The sequence below is a fragment of the Helicoverpa zea genome, chromosome 21 (assembly GCF_022581195.2).
Source record: "Helicoverpa zea isolate HzStark_Cry1AcR chromosome 21, ilHelZeax1.1, whole genome shotgun sequence".
Taxonomy (NCBI): Eukaryota; Metazoa; Arthropoda; class Insecta; order Lepidoptera; family Noctuidae; genus Helicoverpa; species Helicoverpa zea.
In genome coordinates this window covers 7,849,669-7,875,635 of record NC_061472.1, presented here as the reverse complement: position 1 = coordinate 7,875,635, position 25,967 = coordinate 7,849,669, and the positions used below count along the sequence as shown (strand labels likewise).

Sequence of the window (25,967 nt, the reverse complement as noted above, 5' to 3'; positions counted from 1 at the left end):
GGAGGATAGGTGCCTCGTGGTAAGTGACCCACAGGGAGCGCGTAATCTGCGTTTAAAATCCGCCGAGGTATCCTCACACTTCAGCCGCTCATGTCCCTGTTGCCCTTTTGTTGCTATTCAGTGACAGATTCCCGGGGGCCCAGTAAGTGAGCTGGCGAGTCTCCACCTGCCATTTTTACATGTATCTAATAAATTGTCATCGGCAGGAGCTATAGTTCCCGTAGTTTCCCCATTCCTAGTCCATTAGCATCCCATCACAATAGCCCAAGTAGTATTCATCCACAGTTTGCAATGGTATAGCACAGATTGTCTTTTTTTTAACGACGTTCACCGGGGATTGTCCTTGGGTTCATTTCTATAGTGTATAAAGGGATAATTGTCGGTTTTGTGTCACCATTTCATTAAAGTTGTCTCAAAAGGGCTTCACCGTGTTGGCTTTGGCCTCACGTTTGCCTCCCAAAAATTCGGAACTCTGTAGTCCCGAGGTCTGGAAGAGACATACAAAATAATAATGAGATATATATAACGCAAAAAATTCGGAGAGTGGGGGCTCGTGACGCCACGTCTAGGTATGTAAAATTTGTACTAAGCAGTGACTTAACACAAAATTCAAGCGTGTTATATCTTCGTTATTATTTGTTTGTGAGAAGGAGAAAAGAAAAAATACGTGTCCATTATTTTAGGGTTATCTAAAAGACGGACTAATTACTTTTTTTGATTCACCATACCTATTTCATAACATTCATTTCTATACATTTCCAGTGTAGTATTGCTCTTGAAGTTCCACATCAGGTGTTCCAGATCTTCGATGTTTATACGTCAAAATAGAGAGTGCTTATCAGATTGAACCACTTTTGCTAGAACGTCATATCTTTATAAGCTATAGTCTAGCTGGGCTCCTGGGTTTCCACATCAGGTGTTTTACATCTTCAATTTTTATAAGTCAACAGAGAGTGCTTATCAGATTGAACAACTTTTGCTAAAACGTCATACCTCTATATGCTATAGTCTAGCTGGGCCCCTGGAGTTCCACATGAGGTGTTTTAGATCTTCAATTTGTATAAGTCAATAGAAAGTGCTTATCAAATTGAACAACTTTTGCTAAAACGGCATGCCTGTATATGGTACAGAGAAGCTGGGCTCTTGGGGTTCCACATCAGGTGTTCCAGATCTTCAAATTTATTATCTCAGCTGAAAATGCTCATCACATGAAACAATTTTTGCCATGACACCATTTTTGTATCTCTTATAGTTTTGTTGGTCTGTTGGTGTTCTGCATCAGGTCTTCAAGTTTCGAAGATAAATTATAGCCTATATATTGACCAGGCTTAATACTGACACAACAAAGAAAAAATCATTGAAATCCATTCAGTAGTTCGTAAGATTAGCGTGTACAAGCAAACAGACATACAGACATACAGACAGAATTTTTTTTTTGGATTTGTGCTCCATTACTGTTTCTAAACCCCACCCAATTATTATTTCTTTAATATATTCAATGTACAGACACAGTTTTTTTACAGATTTATTATATGTATAGATATAGATAAAAATAAAGACCTCTCTACTTAATAAGTCCTATCTATCTTTAGTACTGACACGTTATTATAGCGATCAGTTTCGCTTTGACTGCCTCCCTCTTTAATAACTTGGCTCTAAGTAACGCTTTACTTAGTCCAACTTAAGGAATAATATTGTTGCTTAAACTTTACCGTAGTTCTCGATGCGGATTCGTATTGACGGAATATTTATTAGTATTGATTTTCAAACTAGCAGTAATATTTAAGAGGTATTTTGGCGAAACCACAAGTACTATATACCACAGTTGGCTTTATCTCCCGTTTCCCCAGAATGTATGCCAACTAACTAAAATACAACTTACAAACACAACACATTTCTATGTGCTTCCTGAAAAACTCATCATTATTAAACTTATAATATTCACTAAAACAGGAATCCAAATAAACTACGAAAATCGCCAACACTTTGACTACATTTAAAATAATATGATATTCCAGTAAACCATTTTACAGCACTTGCCTCAAAATCCTTTAACCTTTTTTAGCTCACATTATTTCAAATCAAATCAAATCAAATCAAATCAAAACGTTTATTCGCGTTCGTGACGCACACACAAAAACGAATACATATAAAAGCTCACAAAAATAAAACAAAACAGGAATGAAAAAGAAAAAAAAAAAGAGAATGGGAAAAGGAAAATATGCGTCACGATCACGCGAAATGGCCCTCGCTCAGCATATGCAGCGACCCTATGCGAGACAGAGTTGCGGCGCTGGTTTTCAGCGATGGCCAACACTAACATGTGACGTCAATCGGTGTGTAACCTTAACTAAGTATATACATACTAAGTGTGTAATATATATTTATAAAATATAATATACTGCTATAAAAACATACTAAATATAAATAGAAAAAACTAACTAACATAACAACATTCTGAACAAATGTGAATGGAAGTGACACTTGACGTGCTTCACAAAATTCTATAATTAGCTATGGTCAAAGCCGTTCACCAATGACCATACACACACAATGCAAACTATTTACGAATTACGTAATGGCGACGAGTGCTTATCAACAATTATTATGCAAGGCATCATTGTGTTCAAATTGTGGAAATGAGTGTCTGAAATGGTGTTATGAAAGAAAAATAAAATAAAATAACGTATTAAGTGTGAACGAGTATGCAGGTCGATCGTAATCCTGCTACCAGGATGGCGTAGGTAAGTGACAATTATTGTATATTTTTCTTTTTTATGCCTAGGCACGCCACTTCCTTGAATTATAAATGAATATTTGTACATATAAAGTTATAAAATAGGACTGACACAAATACTAATCTAGAAATTGACATACTTACCATTGAATTGAATATAAATTGTGATTACAAAATTAAAGAATTGAAATAAACTTTGAATTAAAATTGCAGACAAAAATAGAGGAAATGACAGAGAGATGAGGAAAAAAGTTTGACCAGAGCAGATGCTCCTCCATACCGAAGAGAATGATTCAAAAGCAGCCCACACCGCAGGAAGTGATCCCCAAACCAAAGCATGTGTGCCATGAAACCTGAGGTATGGAATAATATTATGGATTAAAACTAATTTGTTCTTGTAATAACAGATTTTTGAGCTTTGTTTTAAAAGAATGTTTTGTTTTCAGGCATCGAAATGGGGGAGGGAGATCATTCCAGCAGCGCGTGGCTGCAAACTTGAAGCATCCTCTGAAAGCCGTAGTGCGATGCGTGGGAACGGTCAGCGGACACACTATGGAGCGAAGACCATGCTTTATCTGGCTTTGTTTCCAGGTCAGCTTTTTGAAAAGATATTCTGGTGTTTGAGCCCTAACAGTACCAAACAACAGATTGGCCAAATGAAGTTTTCTCCTGGCAGCCATCTTTAATAGTTTTAGTTCATTAATGTATGGGGTAACATGACTTCTACGTGGAATATTTATACAATAACGAACACAGGCATTTTGAATACGTTGGATAACGCGCTCGGTTCTAGAGAGAAGACATGGACCATACACTATATCACAATAGTTTAACTTCGATAGGACGAGGCTGTCAACAAGTTGTTTGCGCAAAGGAATGCTCAAATATTTCCGTATACCATATAATACCTTTAGCCTATAAAAACAACTTCCTAGGATTCTTGTTATGTGTGACTCGAAGCGTAGCTCCGGGTCCATAGTCAGGCCCAGATTGCATGCTTGCTCAACCCTCTCGATTCTCTCTCCCATGATCACTATCTCAGGGTTAGCTGACTGAATAGCTAGAACTTGGTTTCTGGAACCCAGAATCATAAATTTAGATTTGAGCGGGTTAAGGACCAGTGAGTTCATCTCCGACCATACAACCACCCTATGCAAATCCTCATTGATTTTCTGCACCGCCTCCGATGTTTCATCGACCTTGAACGACAAGTACAGCTGTATATCGTCAGCGTACATGTGATATTTGCAATGGGTGAAAGACTTTACAATATCCGCACTGTATAAGATGTAAAGCAAGGGCCCCAAAATCGATCCCTGGGGAACGCCCCTGGACACGCTTAGGGGGGAGGATGATACTCTGGACCCATCCTCTCTTTGCATCTCTACAAATTGAAATCGGCCCGAAAGATAGCTTTTAAACCACTCCACCGTATTCTTATCGAAACCATAGAAAGCTAACTTTGACAGAAGTAGAGCGGTGTTAATTGCATCAAAAGCGCGGGAAAAATCTAACAGAGCCAAAATTGTACCCTCCCCCCTGTCACGTGCCTCAAGAATATTCCCCACTACGTCGGCCAGAGCCGTTGCAGTACCTCTGCCCTGCCTAAAGCCCGATTGTAGGTCCGGAAGAATTTTATTAGCTTCAAGGTACTCAATGACCTGCGAGTGCACTACGCGTTCCAGTATCTTAGAAAGGCAGGGCAGTATACTGATTGGCCTTAGGTCCTTTGTGTTATTTGGGTTGTTAATTTTAGGGATCGGTCGCACAATAGCGCATCGCCAGAGTTCAGGGAATGTGTGTGTAATGATTGAACAATTTATGATATCTGTGATGGCTTGCAAGGTAGTTGGTAATGTGAGGTTTATCATGTCGAGACTGATGCCATCAACTCCCTGTGCGTTAGACCCTAGGCTTCTAATTATCTTGAGGATTGCTTCGGAAGTGGTTGCTGTCAAGGTGAAAGTAGCATCGCTGAACCTATGCGACTCAAAGAAATATGACTGCGAATCATTAAGACTACAATCACCGGGAACATCTAGAAACGCCGCATTGATTTCGTCCGGGTTATCAAAGTATTCCGGTAGAAGTCTATGTTTGTGGTCAGGCAACACATCTGCTTTTAAATTGCGCCATAACAATTTAGGGTCCCTGATATTATTATTAATGCTACTAGCGAAATAAGCGGTCTTCTCGTTAGCCAGTGCCGTGATGGCTAGATGCTTAAGGTCCAGGTAATTAGTCCTATGTTCAGGTAGCTTTGAATTACGAAATTTGTCCCTGGCCTCATCTCTCAGCTTCGATATTAATCTGATGTTATCAGTGATCCATGGAGTGGGACGGGATCTAAAAGTTCTACATATAGTGGGAGCATGGAGGTCGAACAATTGAATAACAAATGAGTTGAAAGTTTGCACCATTGAATCAACATCTTTCATGTCACTCACTGTAGACCAAGGTATACTTTTTAAATCGCTGTCGAAGTAATCCTGCAGAATGTCCTTGAGAGGGCGATAAACCACTGATCTAGGTCGGCATTTAGGTTTCTTGAAGACCGACTCGCAAGTGATAAATGCATGATGGCTAAGCTCACTTATATGATTCACCTCAACATTGCGGATTGGAGCATCAGTGCAGATTACGTCAATGAGCGAGCTACTATTGCCTATTAAGTGCGTGGGAGTTGTGACCACTTGAGTCAAGTTGAGATAACTGAGAAAATCTGCAAGTTGTCTGGATTTCGAGTTACTAACGTCCAACATATTGACATTGAAGTCTCCTAATAGTATTAGATTATCGAAAGGGGCCAGACTACCAATGCTTGATGTCAGTCCGTCGAGAAAAGTCTCCAGCTCCAACCATGGTGGGCGATATGCCGTGCCAATGAGAAGTTTGTTTTTATTTACGGTGAGAGTTAACCATAGCTGTTCGACATTAGGGTGTTCAGGGTGTGCTCTGACACGTGCAGGTATTCCATTTCTGATATAAAAGGCGACCCCTCCGCCGCGTCCCCCGCGTATAGACAATGGTCGCGGGATGTGCTTGAGTTTATAACCAGGTACACTAGGCGCCCGGTCATCTTCACCTTTGCGCAACCAGGTTTCGTTGACAGCCATTATGTCCACTGAATGATTGCCCATTGCGACCAAAAACTCGTCCTGGTTAGTCCCCAGGGAGCCTGCATTCAATAGACCAAACCTAATACGTTTATTTGTAATCATTTGTAATCAAATAGTAACAATGTTGTAGTATTGTAGTTGTAAATGTAAATAAAATTTGAAAAATGTTGTATATAATGTAAATATTATTTGTGTAAAGTTGTATGTAGTGAGTTGTAGTATTGTATTGTTGTTTTATAATGTAAATATTGTTTATATAAAGTGATGTTGTATGTAATGAGTGTGGACAAATACATTGAGTAAGGTATGGTAATTTATATGGGAAGCGTGGAAAAATGTAAATGTTTTGTATATAGTTCGTGTATGTAGTAATAATGTGTAGGATGTAAATTGATATATAAATAAGTGTCAATTGCGACTTAACATGCGCGCCAGCCAACGTGTAAAACCCCCGATATGTATAGTTTAGACGCATATTTTCCCTTCCACTGATATGAGACAAAAAGTTACTGATATGAGTCGTTTTTTCCCATTTATTTCGTTGAGCAAGTACATTTCCCCCTTCACAAGTGATTTATTGTCAATAGTGCTTTAACGCAGTGTTTATTTCGACGCTTCTTCATAATTGCATAATTTGTAGTAACACTTGTGCGCGCACGCCACTCACGCCACACAGGTGTTAACGTAACCTTGACCGATCTCAGTAATTAGAACCGGTCCCTTTTGTTTGCGCGCAGCTGTTTTTTCTATAAGAAGCTCATTAGTGGTATCTATCGCCTTACTGCAGTTAAACACGTGGTTTTTTGCTTTGTTAATTGCACTTCAAAATGGCAGACGCTTTAAAGACTTTACTTAGAAAACGTAGTTCATTAAAATCAAAGCTTACGATTTACAGCAACTATCTAAATTTAGTTAAAAGTAGTGCACATATATCTGAGATGCAACGATTAGACCTGCAGGAACGTTTTAATAAGTTCGATTCCTTACATAGCCAATTTGATGAATTGCAGACAGAAATCGAAATGCTTGCCGATGATGCTGAGACAGCGTTCGTGGAGCGTGAGGAGTTTGACCGCCAGTTCTTCAATCTGGTGGCACTCACGCGCAGCCTGCTCGGTTCTTCGGTCAACGGTGCTGGTTCTGAGGCGGGCTTCAAAGATGCTGACTCAGGTGCACATGTTTCTAATAGCTTCGTTCGTTTGCCAAAAATTGATTTGCCTCACTTTGACGGGAACTACCAATGCTGGCTCGAGTTCCGGGACACGTTTACGTCATTGATTCACAATAACGCTAGCATAAGCAACATAAATAAGTTCCATTACTTGCGTGCTTCTTTACAAGGTACTGCAGCCTCTTTAATTAAAAATATAGAATTTAGTAGTGATCATTATAAGATTGCTTGGGACTTGTTGTGTGAGCGGTATAACAATGAGTACCTGCTTGTGGCCAATCATTTGCAAGCTTTATTCTTTGATGTTAAGTCAATAAATAAGGAGTCTAGTGTTTCCATTAGAAATCTTGTTGACGTCATTAATAAAAATATTCGGGCACTAGCAAATTTAAAAAGGCCTACTCAGCATTGGGATGACATCATCATTTTTGTCATGGTCAAAAAGCTAGATTTAATCACAAGTCGTGAATGGGAGGAATACAGGAATAACAACATAGTAGGTTATCCAACAACTACTCAATTTTGTTCTTTTCTAAACAGGAAAGCAGACTGGTTGGAATCTGTGGAATGTAACTTTCAGGATAGTAATATTGTGGCCTTGAATAGTAACACTAATTTAAATAAACATAATAATAATTCATCTAACGTTACACCCAGAATCGTATGTTCCAGAGTGATCAAAGATGGGTATATAGAACTTGGGAGCGACCTGAGCAATACGTGATGGACGGGAGCCGGCCGGATGATGGTGCCACAAACACGTTTTGGCGCAACCTCTGGTCGACGCCCGTATTTCACGAGGAGGGTGACTGGACACGTGATGTTGAACGGAAGTGTGAACAAATACCAGAAATGGAGGAGGTCAATATTACCTCCTCCGACGTAGCCTGTGCAGTTCGTCCGATGCAAAACTGGAAATCACCAGGACCGGATGGACTGCACAATTTCTGGTTAAAGTGGCTGCAAAGTTCACACCCCTGTTTAGCATCACAGTTTCAGTCATCCTTAGAAGCCGGGTCGCTCCCACAGTTTCTAACAACAGGAGTTACCCATCTGCTCCATAAATCAGGCAGTACCGCGGAACCCAAAAATTATAGACCGATCACTTGTTTACCGACGGTCTATAAACTTCTTACATCTATTTTGAGATTAAAAATAAACCAACATATTGAAAAATATTCAATTATGTCAGTTTCTCAAAATGGATGTAAGAAGGGGTCCCGTGCTACTAAGGAGCTGCTCCTCACTGATATGGTCATCAGCCAACAGGTTCGACGATCCCGAAAGAATTTGTCGACATGTTGGATAGACTATAAGAAGGCCTACGACTCGGTCCCCCATGCATGGCTTAGGAGGGTACTGGAGTTGTATAAAATAAATACAACTCTACGCGCCTTTCTTGCGTCATGTATGGAGCAATGGAGAACGGTTCTTCACTATCCAGGATGTAGACAAATTGAAGGGACCGGCGATCCTATTAAGATCGAGCGGGGAATATTCCAGGGTGACAGTTTGAGTCCACTTTGGTTTTGCCTGGCCTTGAACCCTTTGAGCACATTGCTAGAGGGTTCGGGGCTGGGCTATCCTTTGCGGAGAGGGGGTCAGGTTATATCCCATTTGCTTTATATGGATGATCTGAAACTGTTTGCCACTACAGAACTGCAGCTGATGAAGCTACTGAAGATCACTGAAAATTTCAGTAGTTGCATCAGGATGGAGTTCGGTGTGGACAAATGTGCAGTCATGCATGTAAAGCGAGGGGGAATTGTGGAATCTGAGGGAGTACAACTCTCAGATTCCATAAACCTGAGATCACTCTCCGCAAACGATACATATAAATACTTGGGTATGGCGGAGGGGTTAGGCATCAATGTGGCTGTCATGAAACAGTCATTACGGGAGCGTTTCTTTGGCCGCCTGAATAAGGTCCTAAAAAGTTCCTTATCAGGCGGCAACAAGGTTCGCGCCTATAATGGTTGGGTCATGCCAGTCCTGATGTACTCCTTCGGCATACTCAAATGGACTCAAACTGAATTGGATGCCTTGGATAGGAGAGTCCGCACACTGCTGACCGCAGAACGAATGCATCACCCACGATCGTCGGTGATGAGACTGTACATCCCACGGAAATGTGGAGGCCGAGGCTTTTTAAATGCAAAGACGCTCCACAACCGTGAGGTGTGCAGTCTCAGAGAATATCTTCTCAAAAGCGACGTGGGTATGCATCGTGATATGGTAGCAGTGGACAAAGGACTCACCCCGCTATCGTTGGCAAATGAGAACTGGCGCAGACCTGTGGTACTAACTACCCATGATCGCAAGGAGGTATGGCAGAGCAAACAGCTACACGGACGCTTCTTCGGGGCTCTTCATGGCCCCGATGTAGACTTCAATGCGTCCGTATCTTGGCTACGCTTCGGTGACTTGTTTGGAGAAACCGAAGGGTTTGTATGTGCAATTATGGACGAAGTTATCCTTACGAATAACTACCGGAGATATATCGTGAAAGACGGGACGGTTGACATATGTCGGGCATGTCACCATCCGGGTGAGTCTATCAGACATATTATATCTGGTTGTTCTCGTTTGGCTAATGGTGAATATTTGCACAGACATAACCAAGTGGCCAAGATTATCCACCAGCAGCTTGCTCTGCAATATAACCTTGTAGACCTTGAGGTACCGTACTACAAGTATGCGCCCGACCCAGTTCTCGAAAAGGACCATATCACGTTGTACTGGGATCGATCTATCATCACTGACAGGACTATTGTAGCCAATAAGCCTGATATTGTGGTGATAGATCGATCAGCGCGCCGCGCGATGATAGTCGATGTCGCCGTTCCGCATGATGAGAACCTTGTGAAAGCTGAGAAAGAGAAACAAATAAAGTATCTCGACTTAGCGCACGAGGTTGTCGCCATGTGGAGTGTCGACACGGCTGTTGTTGTGCCGATTGTCGTTACGGCCAATGGTTTAATAGCCAAGAGCCTCGACGAACACCTCAGGAGGCTCTCGTTGGGCGGCTGGATCAAGGGACTGATTCAGAAGGCAGTACTCCTTGATACGGCACGTATTGTGAGGAGGTTTCTGTCTCTGGGACCCTAACCACCGGTACCTTGGACCCTGTGCCCGATATCGGTGGCAACCTATTTTTTATATTTTTAAATGTTTTTTATTTTTATATTTAATATTTAAAAATGTAAATTATATGCTTGAAAATAAATAAAAGATAAACAAATTCATCTAAACAAAAACACTCAAATAAATCAAATAATAATTCTCATAAAAACAATAATAAATGTCCACTTTGCTCCCAAGTACATACTTTATATAAATGTGAATCTTTTAGAAGCTTATCTATAGAAAATCGCATACAAAAGGCAAAAGACTTAACTGTTTGTCTCAATTGCTTACGTATTGGGCATTCTGCTAATAACTGTAAGTTTTCAAATTGCAGATACTGCAAACTTAAGCACAATACGCTTTTGCATTTAGAAGCTAGTGAACCCAAACCACTTTCTAATCCTCTGCCTTCTGCACTTCTTTCTGTATCGCCAACTACTTCAGATGTTGCGCTTTCAGCTAATTCTATGCAGCTTGCTACTTCTTCGCATGTTTTCCTGTCCACAGCTTTGGCGAAAGTGACCAGTGCGACGGGTAAGAAGTTTACTGCGCGCCTACTGCTGGACAACGGCAGTACGGCCAACTTTATCACGCAGAGTTTAGCGGAGCAACTGGGTTTGTCACAACGCGGTATGAGCACCAAGGTAACGGGTATTAACAATCATGTTTCCACCAGTACACAGTCTTGTCACCTTTCTATAGAGTCTTTATGCTGTGCCTTTACTGTAGACATCGATTGCCACGTTCTACCTGAGATCACAAAGGTCCTACCATCTTCGTTTGTAAATGTTAAACATTTATCCATACCTTCAGGCCTTACATTGGCAGACCCGAACTTTAACGTTCCGTCGGCTGTCGACATTCTAGTAGGGGCTGAAGTATTTTGGAATGTCATAGGGTCAAACACGATAGACTTAGGAAAAAATCTACCTAAATTGTGCGAAACTAAATTTGGATGGCTTGTATCTGGTAGTATTTCGCATCAATCTAGTTTTCTTTCCTCTGCGTCTACTCACTTTTGCCATCATTCCAGCGTCACTCCCGACTTAACTCAATTTTGGGAGCTTGACCAAGTCTCATCTAAGCATTCGCTCTCTCTTGAAGAGAGAATGTGTGAACAACATTTTGCAGAAACTACCGTCCGTAATAGTGATGGCGCGTTTGTTGTTAAAATGCCTTTTAAGGAAGATCCAAGCTCGCTAGGACATTCTTATGTTAATGCTAGGAATCGTTTCCTTTCCCTTGAGCGGCGATTTAAGCATGATCCTTCCTTTCACAGTAAATATAATGATTTCTTGCGTGAGTACGAGCGCTTAGGTCATATGACATTAGACACGGGCTGTACTCCTTCACCTGAAAATTCCAAGACAAAATATTTCATTCCACATCATGGAGTCATTAGGGATTCTAGCACCACTACTAAACTACGCGTAGTCTTCGACGCATCAGCCCCTACAAGTACGGGAGTGTCGCTTAACGACATTCAGATGGTCGGTCCGGTAGTGCAAGACGATCTGTTTTCCATTTTAACACGTTTTCGTCAGCACAAGTACGTGGTCTCAGGTGACGTAGAGAAGATGTATAGAGGTATCCAGCTCAGTCCAGACCAGCGCTCTCTTCAAAAAATTGTTTTTCGTTTTGATCCATCAGAACCTCTCAGATCTTACACATTAAATACAGTGACCTACGGTACTGCGTCTGCTCCTTATTTAGCCACCAAATGTTTGGTAAGTTTGGCCGATAACACTGAGGATAATCGGGTAAAGAGAGCCATACAGCGCGACTTCTACGTCGACGATTATTTAAGTGGCGGGAGCACCATATCTGACACTGTAGATATAACAAAAGCAGTAAGATCAGTTCTTTCATCGGCTACATTTAACTTACGCAAATGGCGTTCAAATAACGTAGAAATTTTAAAACAAATTAATTCAGAAGTAGTAAATAACAATGATAATAACACTCTTCAATTTTCTGAGCATGGTCTCAACCCAGCTCAATCTAAAACCCTAGGGCTTAATTGGGTTTGTGACTCTGATTCACTCACTTACACAATAAATATAACGTCTGCTAATAAAGTCACTAAACGTCACATCCTCTCTGTTATCAGTCAGATTTTCGACCCACTGGGCCTCGTAGGTCCGTGCGTTGTCGAGGCGAAAATACTAATGCAGCGTCTTTGGCTGAATAAATACGACTGGGATGATGCAGTATCGCTCGAGGTAAGGGACGCTTGGTCTTTGTTTGAGAGCACAATAACGGCGTTAAATTATTTAAAGATTCCTCGTTGCGTTTTGCATGAAGACTCCATTGCACACGAAGTACATGTTTTTACCGACGCATCCGAAAAGGCATACGGCGCTTGTGTGTACATTCGGTCATGTAATAGTGTTGGAGCCACAGGTGTACAACTTCTAGTTTCCAGAAACCGTGTTGCGCCCATTAAACCTACTACCATCCCGAGGCTTGAACTTTGTGGAGCGTTGTTGGGTGCAAGGCTGTGTACTAGGGTTCAGGAATCTCTCACCATCCCCATTTCCAAGTGTAGATTCTGGTGTGACTCCACTATAGTTTTGGGTTGGCTCTCTACTCCTTCTAACCAGTTAAAACCTTTTGTTAGAAATAGAGTAAATGAGATACAAGAGAGCACATGTGGTCATACCTGGAGCTACGTACCGTCGAAGGACAACCCGGCTGATCTTGTTTCTCGTGGTCTCCGGGCCGATATTATTAAGGAAACACCTCTGTGGTGGTCCGGACCTTCTTTTTTATTACATAATGAAAGTGAATGGCCCACAATGCCAAACACTGAGAAGCATGATTTGCCGGAAGTAGTGACTCATTTTAATATTAATAGTAACGATCATTCACATAATGTTCATCACACAGACGTAACCTCTCATTCATCTTTCATTCATAACTTGCTATTAAAGTATTCTAGCCTAACTAAAATTCAAAGAATATTTACATATATACAAAGGTTTATTTACAATTTAAAACACAAAAACAATAAGTTGTGTGGCAATCTTTCATTGTTAGAACTAGAAAATTCATTAAATGCAATTATTAAATTCTCACAGCAACAAATGTTCCCTGAAGAATATAAACTTTTAAAAATCAAACAAAAATTGCCACGCAAAAGTAGATTACTTCCTTTGACGCCTTTCATTGATAATCACGGACTTATTCGCGTAGGCGGGAGGCTTGATAACTCCCCCTATGACTTCAACGTGAGGCACCCCATTCTTTTATGCAGTAAGCACATTCTTACCAAACTTATTTTTCAAATGCAACATTTAAAGCTTGCTCATGCTGGTCCACAGCTGTTACTGTCGCACATTCGACAATCTTATTGGCCGCTAGGTGGTAGAAGCTTGTCTAGATTTATTGTGAGTAAATGTCTTAAATGTTACAGGCATAAAGCTCAAAATGTGCAGCCTGTGATGGGTCAACTACCATCATCTAGAACTAATTTTGAGTTTCCTTTTTTAAATTCTTATGTTGACTATGCCGGGCCTGTATTGATAGCCGACCGCAAAGGACGTGGTTGCAAACTAACAAAGGCCTACATGTGCATCTTTGTTTGTTCGGCAGTAAAAGCAGTACATTTGGAGCTCGTCACAGACCTCACCACGGAGGCTTACATGGCCGCTCTAAATCGTTTCGTGGCGCGTCGAGGCAAGCCCCGAAGCATCACGTCCGATAACGGGACTAACTTCGTAGGCGCGTCTAATGAAATGACCAAATTTCTTAACGCATCAAATGTTGCATCGGAAATGGCGCAGGAGGGAATCGAATTTATTTTCACGCCTGCATACAGCCCTCATTTTAATTCACTTGCTGAAGCTGCTGTTAAATCTTGTAAGCACCACCTGAAAAGATTGCTTAGTCTTACACACTTCACTTTTGAGGAACTGTCGACTTGTCTCACTCACATAGAGGCAGTGTTGAATTCACGCCCTCTTACACCTCTTTCTTCGGACCCTAACGATTATTCAGCACTCACACCATCTCATTTCCTAATTGGACGACCGCTCTTATCTGTACCATGCTCTCAGGTGACTGATGCCAACATCACGAGCCTGGATCGCTGGAAGAGGATCCAGTACATCAGACAGCACTTCTGGGGACGCTTCCATAATGAGTACACTTCTCTGCTGCAGGCCAAGTCAAAGTGGTTAAATTCCAGAGGCGAAGTGACACCAGGGTCCTTAGTCCTGATCAAGGACAAGACGACGCCACCGCTGCTCTGGTCCCTGGGTCGGGTCACTAAGACCTATCCCGGCGTCGACGGAGTCACGCGGGTGGCTGAGCTGAAGACGAGGAGGGGCACCATTCGTCGTGCCTTCAACTGCATCTGCCCGCTCCCTATCGAAGACTTTTGAAGAGCATCCTTCAACCCGGGGAGTATGTCGGCGCACCTCAGCGAGCAACCGCGATGGCGACCGAAGGGAGTGCTGCGGAGGCCGGGGCGGGGGCTGCCCCGGCTGGCGAGCCCGCGGCCGCGCTCCCTTCACTTCTCTCCGCGACGCGCTTGACCACGGGCACACCTGTATTCTTGTTGATATTGTAATTTTAACGGCATTAAAAGCCTATGTAATACAGTCCGCATAACGTTTTATTTATGAAGTCCCGTTAGGGCTCCTACAATAAACAAACAATAATACAAAATAAGAAGAGTGATCAACTTGTTTCATTATTGACAGAACCAACGATCCGTGCAATGTCTTCATCAGTGCGGATTCTATGAGTGGAGTCATCCGGACTCCGCCTGACAAGTATGCGCCCGCGCTTAGTCCACACAAATCTCCAATTGTGGAGGCGAGCAGCATCCCGGGCCATCCGAAACAACCGGCGATTTGTCTTGGTGAGGCGCTCGTTGATGAAGAAGCGCTGTGGCGGGCCGGGCATGTCGAGGTCGGCGGTGGTCGCCCCGCGCCGCACGCGCGCGCTCGCCAGCAGCGCGTCGCGCAGCTCGCGGCGCGCCAGGCGCACCACCACGGCGCGCGGCCGCGTTACCGCCGGACCAGCGGAGCTAGTGGCGTTAAGCTGCTTGCCGCCGACCCGCTCCGCGCTGATGATGTCGCGCTCCTCTAGTTGCACCCCTAACTTAAGGCCTACAGCTTTTGCAATGTGGATAGGGTGATCAGAAGCAGCCTCCGGAATGTTGGTTATCTCCACATCATTTGCCAATAGGTCCTGATCCCTATCATTTAGCTCGCGCCTCAACTCCTCCACAACCTCATCCGCCGACGAACGACCCGTAGCAGCCCGTTGTTCCATTGCGCTTATTCTGGCTTCGAGGCCATCGATGCGCCCATTGCAGTTACTCATTGCTGATACAAGCTGCGCCATCTCCAGCTCCATCTCCTTGCGGAACTCTTGTATCTCCGCACGCATCGCCCTCAACTCATCCATGAGCAGACCCAAGTCAGAGCCTGCGATGGGAGAAATTTCCCGTGCCGCGGAGTCAGCTATGGAGGCGCCCCTATGTAGCGGCGAAGAAGCAGACGACGGGCTAGTGTGTTGTTGTTCGCAGACCACTGGAGCTAGGCTGGAGCAGCTGGGATCCAACTCACCAGTGATACGAGCCACTGAGCAAGTCTGGCTTGCAGGCCCCCCTGCCAAGCCAGCCGAACCCCTGACCGGTGTATCTGCTCTGTTATCCCTGACCACGTTCTTCTTACATTCGGGGCAGCGCCAGGATGCTGGGACAGCTGCATCCGATTTAAGGCCAACGCATCCTCGATGGTATAGTCGCCGACACTTACTGCTACCACACTTGGCGCCCTCTATCGCCGATGCGAAGAGCTTGCAAGCTGCGCACTGGACACCCGGCATAGCAGTAGGCGAAGAGTAAAAGTTCAGTGCAGGATCGCTAGATGGCGCCACTGGCCCGATATCGATCGATAGCGATAACGAAAATATCTTCCTCCTGTCAAAGTGAAGTTTGGAGTGACGAGAATATCCCCGATGTCAACAACACTTTTTAGATAGAGGGTAGAAATTAAATACGTCTAGTCACTGGCTGTACAGTTTTTGTTGAAATGAAGCCCTTATGCACTAAACTTACTGCCGACTTCAATGTATGTCACTTAGCTTTGCACTGTGTACGCAATAAAGTTAGTATTTAAGCTGATTACGTTGTTTGCAGTTTATTATTTACAAAAAGGTATGACACACGATCCACACCGACAGACGTCAAACGTCAGAATTCATCTAGCGGTAAGCCGTGGCCGGGCTAAGCTCAGAATTTAAAAAATGTACGCTGACTGAATCGGATTTGTAACTGTTCATACTGCAACGAGGATATGTTTATTTCAGAGCCTTTTAAATTGGTGTGTTAGACTGTTTGGGGACATTGAGAAAATATACAAATACATAAGACTAAAAGCATTATAATTAAGGAGCAATTAAGCAGCACCGTCGGTCCGTGGATGGATGACTATTTCGTCATGACAAGTTTTATGTGGTTTGGAAGGTACGTAAAATTGGCCTTTTTGTCATTTGAACGTATTTGACAGTCATAAGCCAGAAATTATACATAGGTAACTCGGTTGAGAAAATTGAGATGATGAGTTACCTACGTGGCAACTTTGATAATGATTCTGGGCTGTTGTTGCTTTCCTTCAGAAATAATCAGTGCAAATGCTCTCTATTGAATACATATAAAAATATAACATTTCTGATTCTCTTTTTCTTACCTTTTCCTAATACAACTAGATAGCCAGAATACCACTTAAAGTTTGTCCCTCATGTTTCAAATATCAAGTACTACAGTCTATAAATTTATTGCATCATAAATGTACCATTAGAAATGTAAGTCCAAGTACAAGCCACAGTAGGAAGCCATAAAAATAAGATGTCCGACTCACATTTTAAATGAAAAATAATGGTCCCACAGGTGAGAGTCAGAGGTGAATTAAACCCCAAGCGTTGGGAGTATGCACTTTGTCTACCTACGTTATTTAGACGAGATGCTTCTTCGAAACTATTCTTTGTATCTCTCACTCTCTTTTTTTCCAACCTGTGTAATAACCTAGAACTGTGCGAAATGCGCTGTGTCAGGATACAAAAATATAGGAAATTGAAGGGTGTTCACTAGGGTCTCGACCAAATAATGTAAGTAATGTACAATTTTTTTATTTTTTTCTTATTGCTCATTTTCTTTTTCTATGATGTAAAATTACGCCTGGGGCTATGACTGACTGAAATGTATTTATTTTCTATTTTTATGAAATAAACCTTTCTTTAATTTATATTCAAGCATAAATCATCTGTCAGTCATTTTTTAATATTGTCGCCAATTTAGATTGTGACCATAAAGCAATTTAATTAAATTCTTGCAATATGATGAAATTAAACATGCAAGCATTATTCCGAAAAATAATAGTATTTCAAAGCTTAAACCGTTCAACTAGACAATAAACGATGATATATTACTTTTTAGCAAAGAGCAAATCAAAAAGTAAGAGCACACTTTTTTGACTGTATTTGATTTGATTTAAGATTTTAATTTAGGCTGGCAGATCGATAGGTTCACAAATCAGTGCGGAAATTAATAATAGGTATTAATTAAGGACATATCAACGATCAGGTATTTAGAAACTTTGAACGAATACACGATTTTCTTAAAAACTGCATTGCACTCGGCGGGTACTCTTAAAGTGCAAAAAACAGCTTAAAACGACAATTTTGTGGCGACTTTTATTCGGGGCCGTTTAGACTATCATTCCAGTTAAACAAGTCGGAAATATTTTAACTCTCAGACTTTGTTAGCGTGAAATGTTGTCGTCTTGGGTGTTTCGAATCTTAAGCTAATGTACGCTTCCTATTCCTTCAGCTTATCTGCCACCTTCGTTTCGACTCTAAATTCGGGAAAATTTATAAGACAGCTTGTGTAATCAGTTTTGTTTTATGTGTGTAAATCTTGATTGTATCTGAGTACGCCGAAAGTTCTGAGAGAATTTATAATTTGGTTTTCGAATGTGGTCCATAGAGAAAACCTTTAACTTAGGTGAGAGTTTCATCGATATGCTCATGTTATGCTCGGCACACGTGGGTATAATTTATTACATAATTATGCACGTTTTCAATCAATAAAGAGTTAAAAGTTCATGCAATATATCGTCATATTGATTCAGAAACCACTCAGACTATAAACGAAGCCGACTAAAAGTCTAAAGTCTGCGGTAGGTAATCTTAGAACACAGACAAAAGGACGTTTGCGGTAAAAGGGGACAATAAACTATAAAGCCAAGAATAGACTAAGATCATAGCTATCCAAAATAATCCCTTAAACCGAAATCGTTAAATATGTTGCCACATCACCTTTAACTATTCCTAGGAGATTAACAGCAATGGTTGGTACTTTAATAGCGACCCCAATACGTCCCACACTCGTAAATTTTATACGTCAAATTGATAGATAGTATGAAACCATGTTACGATGACAATCGAGCCTTAACGGCCGTCTCGGGATCACTAGTCGAACGGAATGGGGACAAAAATCATTTTGAAGTCCATTGCTGGTTTACTGCAGAGTAATTAGGCGAAAGGCCAGAAAAAATGAGGATAACAAGCAATGTAATGACACAGATTTGGCTTTTGTTTGTTTTGGCGGAGCGCAAATATAGAAACAGCTTTGGACTCGGTAGATGTGGAACTATATTTTTAAAAGTTGTTAATATTTTCTACACATGTACAAAAAAAAATTGTGATTATTTCTTTAAAATGACGACATAAATTTTAAAATAAAGTCTCTACACCAGTCAAATACAGTCAAATCCGTCTGCACTTAATTCTGCGCCTCGTTAGTTCTTCCACTAACGCAAGCACTACATTACGAACAATCATAGTTAATTGCTCCAAAAACAAACCTAGGAACACCTTAATTTTATAGTCGGGAACATTGTTTACACAACAGCGAAGTCTAGCTCAGCTCATACACATTAAACTAGAAGGGAAATGAGGTCGTGAGTTTGAACCCGTTGGGTAATATTACTAGACTGAACTTTGTACAGGGGGAAACTTGTTTGACTCCTAAAATATCTCGTAAAGTAAGAAACTACGGAAGCAACTTGCGAAGGATCTAATTTCAGTAAAAGGAAAATATAGTTTGTTAAGAGCAATAAAACGGGGGATATGTTCGAGGGATGTATTGAAATATCTGGTCTGGGTGAACTTGCCAGTGCAGCTGTGTTTCGTCCCACACAAGTTGTAAAAGTCGACGGGAAATTATCCGAGGAGAGCTTGCAGCCGACAGGCCAGAGCGTAGGTAGACTTTGATATCCAGTTTTCATAATAATTGGTAGCAAGCAAATAATTATTTTCTTTTATTGTCAGAAGTATCATAGATATCTTAAAATACTTGGATAAATTATTATTATATCGCCTTTTAAGGAAGGCAATCTCTCAAAATTTTCTAAAATCTCATCTCTCACATGTACTCGTATTTCATTTTGGTCCTCCCAGCCAGCTCTGAAGTGAAGCAGTCATTTCATCAGTTGTAAACAATGCACGTACATACAAATTGCATGCCATGTCCCTAGACATTGTCCAGATACACTGAGTATTGAAAAAATGGAGGAACAGTGTTCCAATAATGTTTAGGTGTTAAATTTTGTGATTTACATTAAGTAACTAGACAAAATATATTAGTTTTTTTTGTTTCTGTCAAATTCGATAGAAATAGTGATACTTAGATAAAATTATAATTAGTACTTTGCCAGTAAAACACTCCAAAAGTCGTATATTACGTTCTGTGAAATGTCAGTCGCCTCGAGGTAAGCCAGGACTCGTCAACCTGGTCTAAGTTAATGGTCATTCAGATGTACTAAGCCTTCATTGGTGGTGACATGTAACGTGATAAAACTAAGATTTAATGAAACGAGTTCACGTGAATATTGTTTTAACAATGATAATCCATGTAAAAGAATAACTAAATATTAACAACAAATACTCCATTCGTGTTACATTCCGTGACCACTTAACTATACAACTTTGTACCGTCATAATTTAGTCACCAAGATTTTTATTCAATTACTTAGACACTCTGCATTCTGTTGACTGCAGAGTTAATATTTCATAGTTTGTGACACTTTGTGTTGGGAACAGAATTTATTTTACGTTTTAGGGATCCTTGGTCAGAAGACAAATAAGGAAAACCTCATATTTTTGCTGAGTTTTTTAATTTAGATGTAGTCGATTATAAAAAAGGCTATAAACATCTTCAAGGTTTCATCTGCCTGGCTGGAAAGTATCATTAAGATAATTTTAGTCGTTTATCTATAAAGCGCAACAATAGATTTCATCTATAGATGTGTTTAAAGTTAGTACCGAGTATAGATTGAATCTCAGACCTTATAAAATGCAATAGATAATCGCTTTGAATTAGCCGTAGCAACAAATTGATACTCAGAAGGGTGTGAAAATAAACTACAGAACGCGAAACTCAAATCCGACTCGCACTTGACATGCGACTTTTTCCTAGAGTGGTCACTGTAGCATTCCAATTTTTATGAATTTCAAAACGAAGTTTATTAAATATTTTGTTACTTAATTTTGTATTTATATTTTTTAAATATAGAACTGGACTCTTGACTTGCATAATAGTACCATGCTGATAGGCACAAAATAGAGTGCAGACAAACCCGCGGTAACTACGTACAGTGTCACAATTTATACTGTAAATCCTTGGACTTCATATTATCTAAATAATAACGCGTACATTACGAGTGCTCACGGCTTTTACACTAAGTACTCCAGGTACTTAAACAGTACTGTACGACTAAAAGTATCCATAATTTTGCAAACAAAATGAACGCCCGTAAAAGCCTTCTAAAAACTAAAACAACTCTAGTATAGAGTTTGCCGAAATATTTTTAAACCATGGCTTTAAAGGTGTGATACTTATGTATAATGAAAATATTCATATAGACTTTACAGAATCATTTTTGTGACTTGGAAGTTACTTTTTCTACAAAAAAAAAGGAAAAAATATGTGTTCGTCGTTTATCAGAAGTATTCAAAATATTCTAAACGTACCTACTTTAAAATTCACACGAAGTAGGTAGCTTTTAACTAAACCGAATTCCACTATTGGAAAAAAAAATGTTTTACTATTTTTGATAGCTGCGAAATTTTATTTTTCTAAACAAAAAATTGGACGTTAAAAAAACCATTGTAATAAAATAATGGACACAGGATAAAACACCGAAGTGTTTTCCATATTTCCAGCATCTGGCTACTTGCAATTTAAATGGCTTGTACTGAAAATACTTTGTACAACTAATCCAATATTGTTGAACAGGGAAAGTTTTTGAATAAATCGCACACCTGTCCACTAGGGTTCAGCTGCACTTGCAAAACAATTATTTGTTGACCAAGTATAATTTGTTCTGTTTTCCTTTAAGAAAAGGAGTTACAGATGTAGTTTTTGTGTATATATTTTTTCCAAACGTGTTAGAATATTATTTTGCATTTTTAACTGAGAAAAATCTTAGTTGTTACTATGCACTGAAATACTTTCGAGAGATGTTTATTACAATGAGAAGTTATTGGCGTAAATACTTTTTCCAATATATTTAAAAATAAATAATTATGTAAGATTGTAAATGTAAGCAATCTTGAATTAGTTTCCCTCGGGTTATTTTAAGTAAGATCTTTATGAGCTATCTACATATACATGTTAACAACTATATACCTATCTTTCGGGTAGTTTTTGTACACTACGAGCCACAAAACTTTTTATTCTCAAAGCCTCGTTGCTAGAAGTCATTGCAATTCCTTTTATTGGCCATTTTTCGCTCATTTAACAAATTAAAAAGTATTTCTCACCGACCAGCCCAACATACTGTGACAGCACTTAAGAAAAATTATAGCGGCAATTCCGACTCCGGTGGAGCCTGAATACACGGGAAATGTACCACTTATGTAAGAATAATAAAATGTATATTATTATTGCCTTCTTTTACTGTTTAAGAATGTAATATGGACTAAAAAAATCTCTCGTAGAACAAGGGCGAAAACAAAACACTTTTACTCTTTCTTATTTCTATATAATGTTTTCAAAACGCAAACACTTCATACGAGACAACCCTATCCAAAAACAAATGATGTACACAATATTTGCAAAAACCCTAGTAAATGTCGACCGTAAATCTAAGGCTTAGAGTGCATTTGGCAAAAGAAGTAACAATTAATCTAGCCTGTACTATGTGTCCTTCTGGACTCGAGCCAACATAAGCGGCCAGTTTCCACGAGAAGTTGCCACAACATGCATTATATTGGGGAAATTTGAATAAGTATCTGTCTGCCGCACAATTTTTGGAATAAAGTATCATCGATTTTGGAGACAGGCAATTTTCATGAAGTTAAATTATTGCTGGCACAGGTTGATAGTGAAAATGTTTTCGGGGCTCTAAGTATTTTTGAGAGTTTGGTTACTGGCCAAATTATTTATTAATTATTATTTTGTAAAGTCCCGTTAAAAAGTCGAGTATATATTTTACTCGGACCTATCATTCTTTTGAATGTCTGAAGGCAATTTTTTTCAGCATAAGCAAATACTGTGTAAGCAAAGACTATCTCAAAAATGACGTGATTTCAGTGGATGTTATTTTACCACGCCTATCTTACCAGTAAGGTTGGGCAGAAACATACTTACCTACATATATATAAATAAATCTACATTTTCATATTAAATCAACATTTCGCTGAACCTAAGCTAAATCTTAGTGGCTAAAACAATTTGTAATCAATCTTAAAAACAAATTACGTTTATTTAAACTCAATTTAGTTACATTTTATGGCCCACTAATCTGTATAATCTGGAATATCTAGAATATTTTAGACCCAAAACTTTAAGCTATGCTAATAGGCTTAAATCTAATTTCAAAATAGTTTCGAACATAGTTTAGGAAGTAAAATTTGATTTGAGTGCAAAATGGCCTTAATTTGATTAAGTATACTTTCTAATTTAATCCGTATAGATAGGTACCTTTGAACTTTAATACACGTCAGTAAAATGTACTATGAAGAAATATTGACCAGGTAAGGTAATTCAGAAATTCATTCATAAATGTTTGTGATTATGCATGAGGCACTTTAATCCTTTTGTATTAAGTACACTAACTTTACATCTCTACCAAAGAATACAGGAGCATGTGTTTAATTTCTAAGTACACACAGACCCCGAGATGGACAAAATAAATTCAAAAAACTTACAATAGCCACAATTTCACGTGTCTTGCAAACCATGCCAAGAATGGTACAGTCAAAAAACGTCCTTGAATAAAGCGACGACTACAACATAAGCCTACAAACACAGATTCAAGAAGTCTAGACTCTGGCAAATTCCAATAAAACGTAGCATTTACTAGAAAGCTTCGTATATCACATTCTGTCGGGTTACCATGCGGGTACGCGGCAAAACGCGTGTGCACTAGATTTATTGCAGCGACCAATGCACGTGGCTTTTAGTCACAGCCGGCGATTTTGTATGTAATGTTGCTTTATAACTACGTAACACATAATTTGTGAATGTTGAAAAAGTTACTTTGTGTATTTTGATGCGATGGTGTGTTGATTAAGTTAAATGGAGATTCGTCTCTAGCCTCCTGTTGCGGTCATTTATTTTTCCCTGCTTGTCAAGTTTATAAAAAGCCTCTTGAAATTGGTAAAAAGGTTCAGTCATTCTAAACCATACTACCTTTCACACATTTAAAAGCTACTTTGAATAAATGACTTTTTATCTTTATCTATTAGCATTTCATAGGTATCTTGCCGAGCTAAAAGTGTTATATGATTACCACGTAAGTAGGTAGGTATTCTATTCAGTTACTCATCACAAAAATTGATACCTATATTGTTAATGAACCAAATAATTCCAGGGTCTTGATAAAGGACTAATCCCAAATATTCGAAATCCTTATTCTATAATCTTCGAAGTAAAGTCTGTCATTAATATTACTTTTCTATAATAAAGCCTTCATTTTTATCTGAGTAGACATAAACAGTAAGAGATATTACGTCGAAATGAATAGAAAACTTCATTTCGGGGATATTAAACATTCGTTGCGAAATTAAGATGGAAATCTGAAGAGTCGTATTGTTCTTATGAAGGCAAAAACTGAAGAAGAATTATATTAATATCGTTCTCAATCCTTCAAACCGTTGAAAGACATTTTGTGTACATTCATCATTTCATCTATATATTGAAAAGCATTTTGAATCGATGGTTAAAGTAGATGATTGTTCTTTTGTTGTATTTTAATATTTGTTGCTTACTACAGTAATTACTTTATTTAAGTATAATTAGACTTCTAGTGCACTTCTATTCAAAAAGTTAAAATACGACGAGCTGTTATGGAACTGTAACTTTTGAAGCCCGAAAATATTATCAAAATGTACGAAAATTGGTAATATGGCTATATTTTTATAGAATTTATTAAAATAATAATCCACATTATTTCAAAAGATGTTAAACCATCTTTAGCTTTATTAAGGCAAGAACTAATTTTAATATCACTAGTACTAATAGTCAGAAAACCACGTTAGTTAAAATAAAACTTAAACTAACAAAATCCCATTACAACATTGCACGTGACGGGATTTGCAACAAACGACTTTTTAGTCTCCATTTAATCTGGCTCTAAATGACATGCATAGCATTCGATATTCATTGTTTTACAAGCTGGTGCTCTATAAAACCCGTTACAAATAATAAAATCTGCCGAAACTAGAAATAAATCTCCATTGAATGACAAATTGGTCGCAGTTTTTTGACAAAATAATTTAGGGACATAGATAGGCTGTTGATAAACTAATCTTTCAATTTGATGTGAATGACAAAATTCATTGATGAATTTATATAGCTAGCACAGTTCACCACGGTTGTACATACCAAGGGCAAGCTGTTGCATTCTGATGAAAGTTGCTTCTCTATCTATTGAAAACTGTAGGTATAGTGTCAGTGTCTACGACACGAAACAAACTTTAATGTTTATAATTCCCTGCGGTTTTACCCCCGGCCTAAGGGTATCTACAGCACCTACTTTACAAAAAAACCTTACAAAAAAACCTTTAGACCATTCTGATGTAAATAATTATTTCGTAGTATTCGTGTTAAGCAGTTTTTGCGTCAAAGAGCAAAACACATTCACAGAACTCAACTTTCAAGTTTAGAATATGAAGTGATAATAGTGTGATAAATAATACTTAATTGCCAATTGCTACAAGCCCGCCATACGATAGTTCTCGCAAGGTTAAACATTCTCCGAGCTACGTGTGGATCGCATAGTCTGATAGATTAAGAGCTTCCACTCGCCACCAATTATTTGTTTCAATCAATGCAAGCGTGACTCAGAGCCGATTCCAGCTGTGGACATTATATGGATAAGTATATGAATTATTCAGTTTTATAGGTTTAAAGGGATTAAGTATAAAAATTATAAAAATGTCTGGTTTGTTACCTATAGGTGGGATATAAAGTAATCCTCATTTCGTTACGTTAAAAAACAAATGACCACGATCACCGCATACTTTCAGATTATGCTTACAATGAAAAAAATCAAACAAATTGACTACTCATTTTACTACATACCTTTACCGTTTCACTATAAAACAAAGCCTGTCAAAATCCATGACATGTTATCATAGTTAATAAAAAACAATATTATTCGTTGACATCACAATTTATTTAAAGTACAGAACAAACAAACCAAATTTTTAATACACAATTTACACATATTTTTAACAAAATCATTATTTTTCAGCAATAAATCTACATCAACAACCCATTTTCAAATTTTAT

General features: G+C 39.3%; 3 protein-coding genes and 1 long non-coding RNA gene across 8 annotated transcripts; 2 read left to right on the top strand and 2 right to left on the bottom strand.

Moving 5' to 3' along the window:
- The first annotated feature begins 2,476 nt into the window (after window positions 1-2,476).
- Window positions 2,477-3,997, top strand: LOC124640682. The gene is made up of 3 exons (XR_006985580.1): window positions 2,477-2,744; window positions 2,951-3,095; window positions 3,184-3,997. It is a non-coding gene; the product is annotated as an uncharacterized LOC124640682 (long non-coding RNA).
- A 79-nt stretch (window positions 3,998-4,076) lies between these two features.
- Window positions 4,077-5,877, bottom strand: LOC124641046. The gene is made up of 2 exons (XM_047179053.1): window positions 4,399-5,877; window positions 4,077-4,121 (listed from the first exon to the last, which is right to left on the bottom strand). The coding sequence occupies exons 1-2, from the start codon at window positions 5,875-5,877 to the stop codon at window positions 4,077-4,079; spliced, it is 1,524 nt and encodes a 507-aa protein (XP_047035009.1).
- A 504-nt stretch (window positions 5,878-6,381) lies between these two features.
- On the top strand, window positions 6,382-14,696 carry LOC124640679 (putative histone-lysine N-methyltransferase 1). 5 transcript variants are annotated; one of them, XM_047178563.1, is made up of 3 exons: window positions 6,382-7,662; window positions 10,268-10,768; window positions 14,212-14,696. In XM_047178563.1, the coding sequence occupies exons 1-3, from the start codon at window positions 6,684-6,686 to the stop codon at window positions 14,217-14,219; spliced, it is 1,488 nt and encodes a 495-aa protein (XP_047034519.1). In that variant the 5' UTR covers window positions 6,382-6,683; the 3' UTR covers window positions 14,220-14,696. The 5 variants fall into 5 exon arrangements, with proteins under 5 accessions (XP_047034519.1, XP_047034517.1, XP_047034518.1 ...); XM_047178561.1 differs by having other exon boundaries at window positions 10,268-10,783; window positions 14,317-14,696; XM_047178562.1 differs by having other exon boundaries at window positions 10,268-10,783.
- A 128-nt stretch (window positions 14,697-14,824) lies between these two features.
- LOC124640680 lies at window positions 14,825-16,358 on the bottom strand. Its single transcript, XM_047178566.1, has one exon. The coding sequence runs from the start codon at window positions 15,992-15,994 to the stop codon at window positions 14,837-14,839; it is 1,158 nt and encodes a 385-aa protein (XP_047034522.1). The 5' UTR covers window positions 15,995-16,358; the 3' UTR covers window positions 14,825-14,836.
- Between the last annotated feature and the right edge of the window lie 9,609 nt (window positions 16,359-25,967).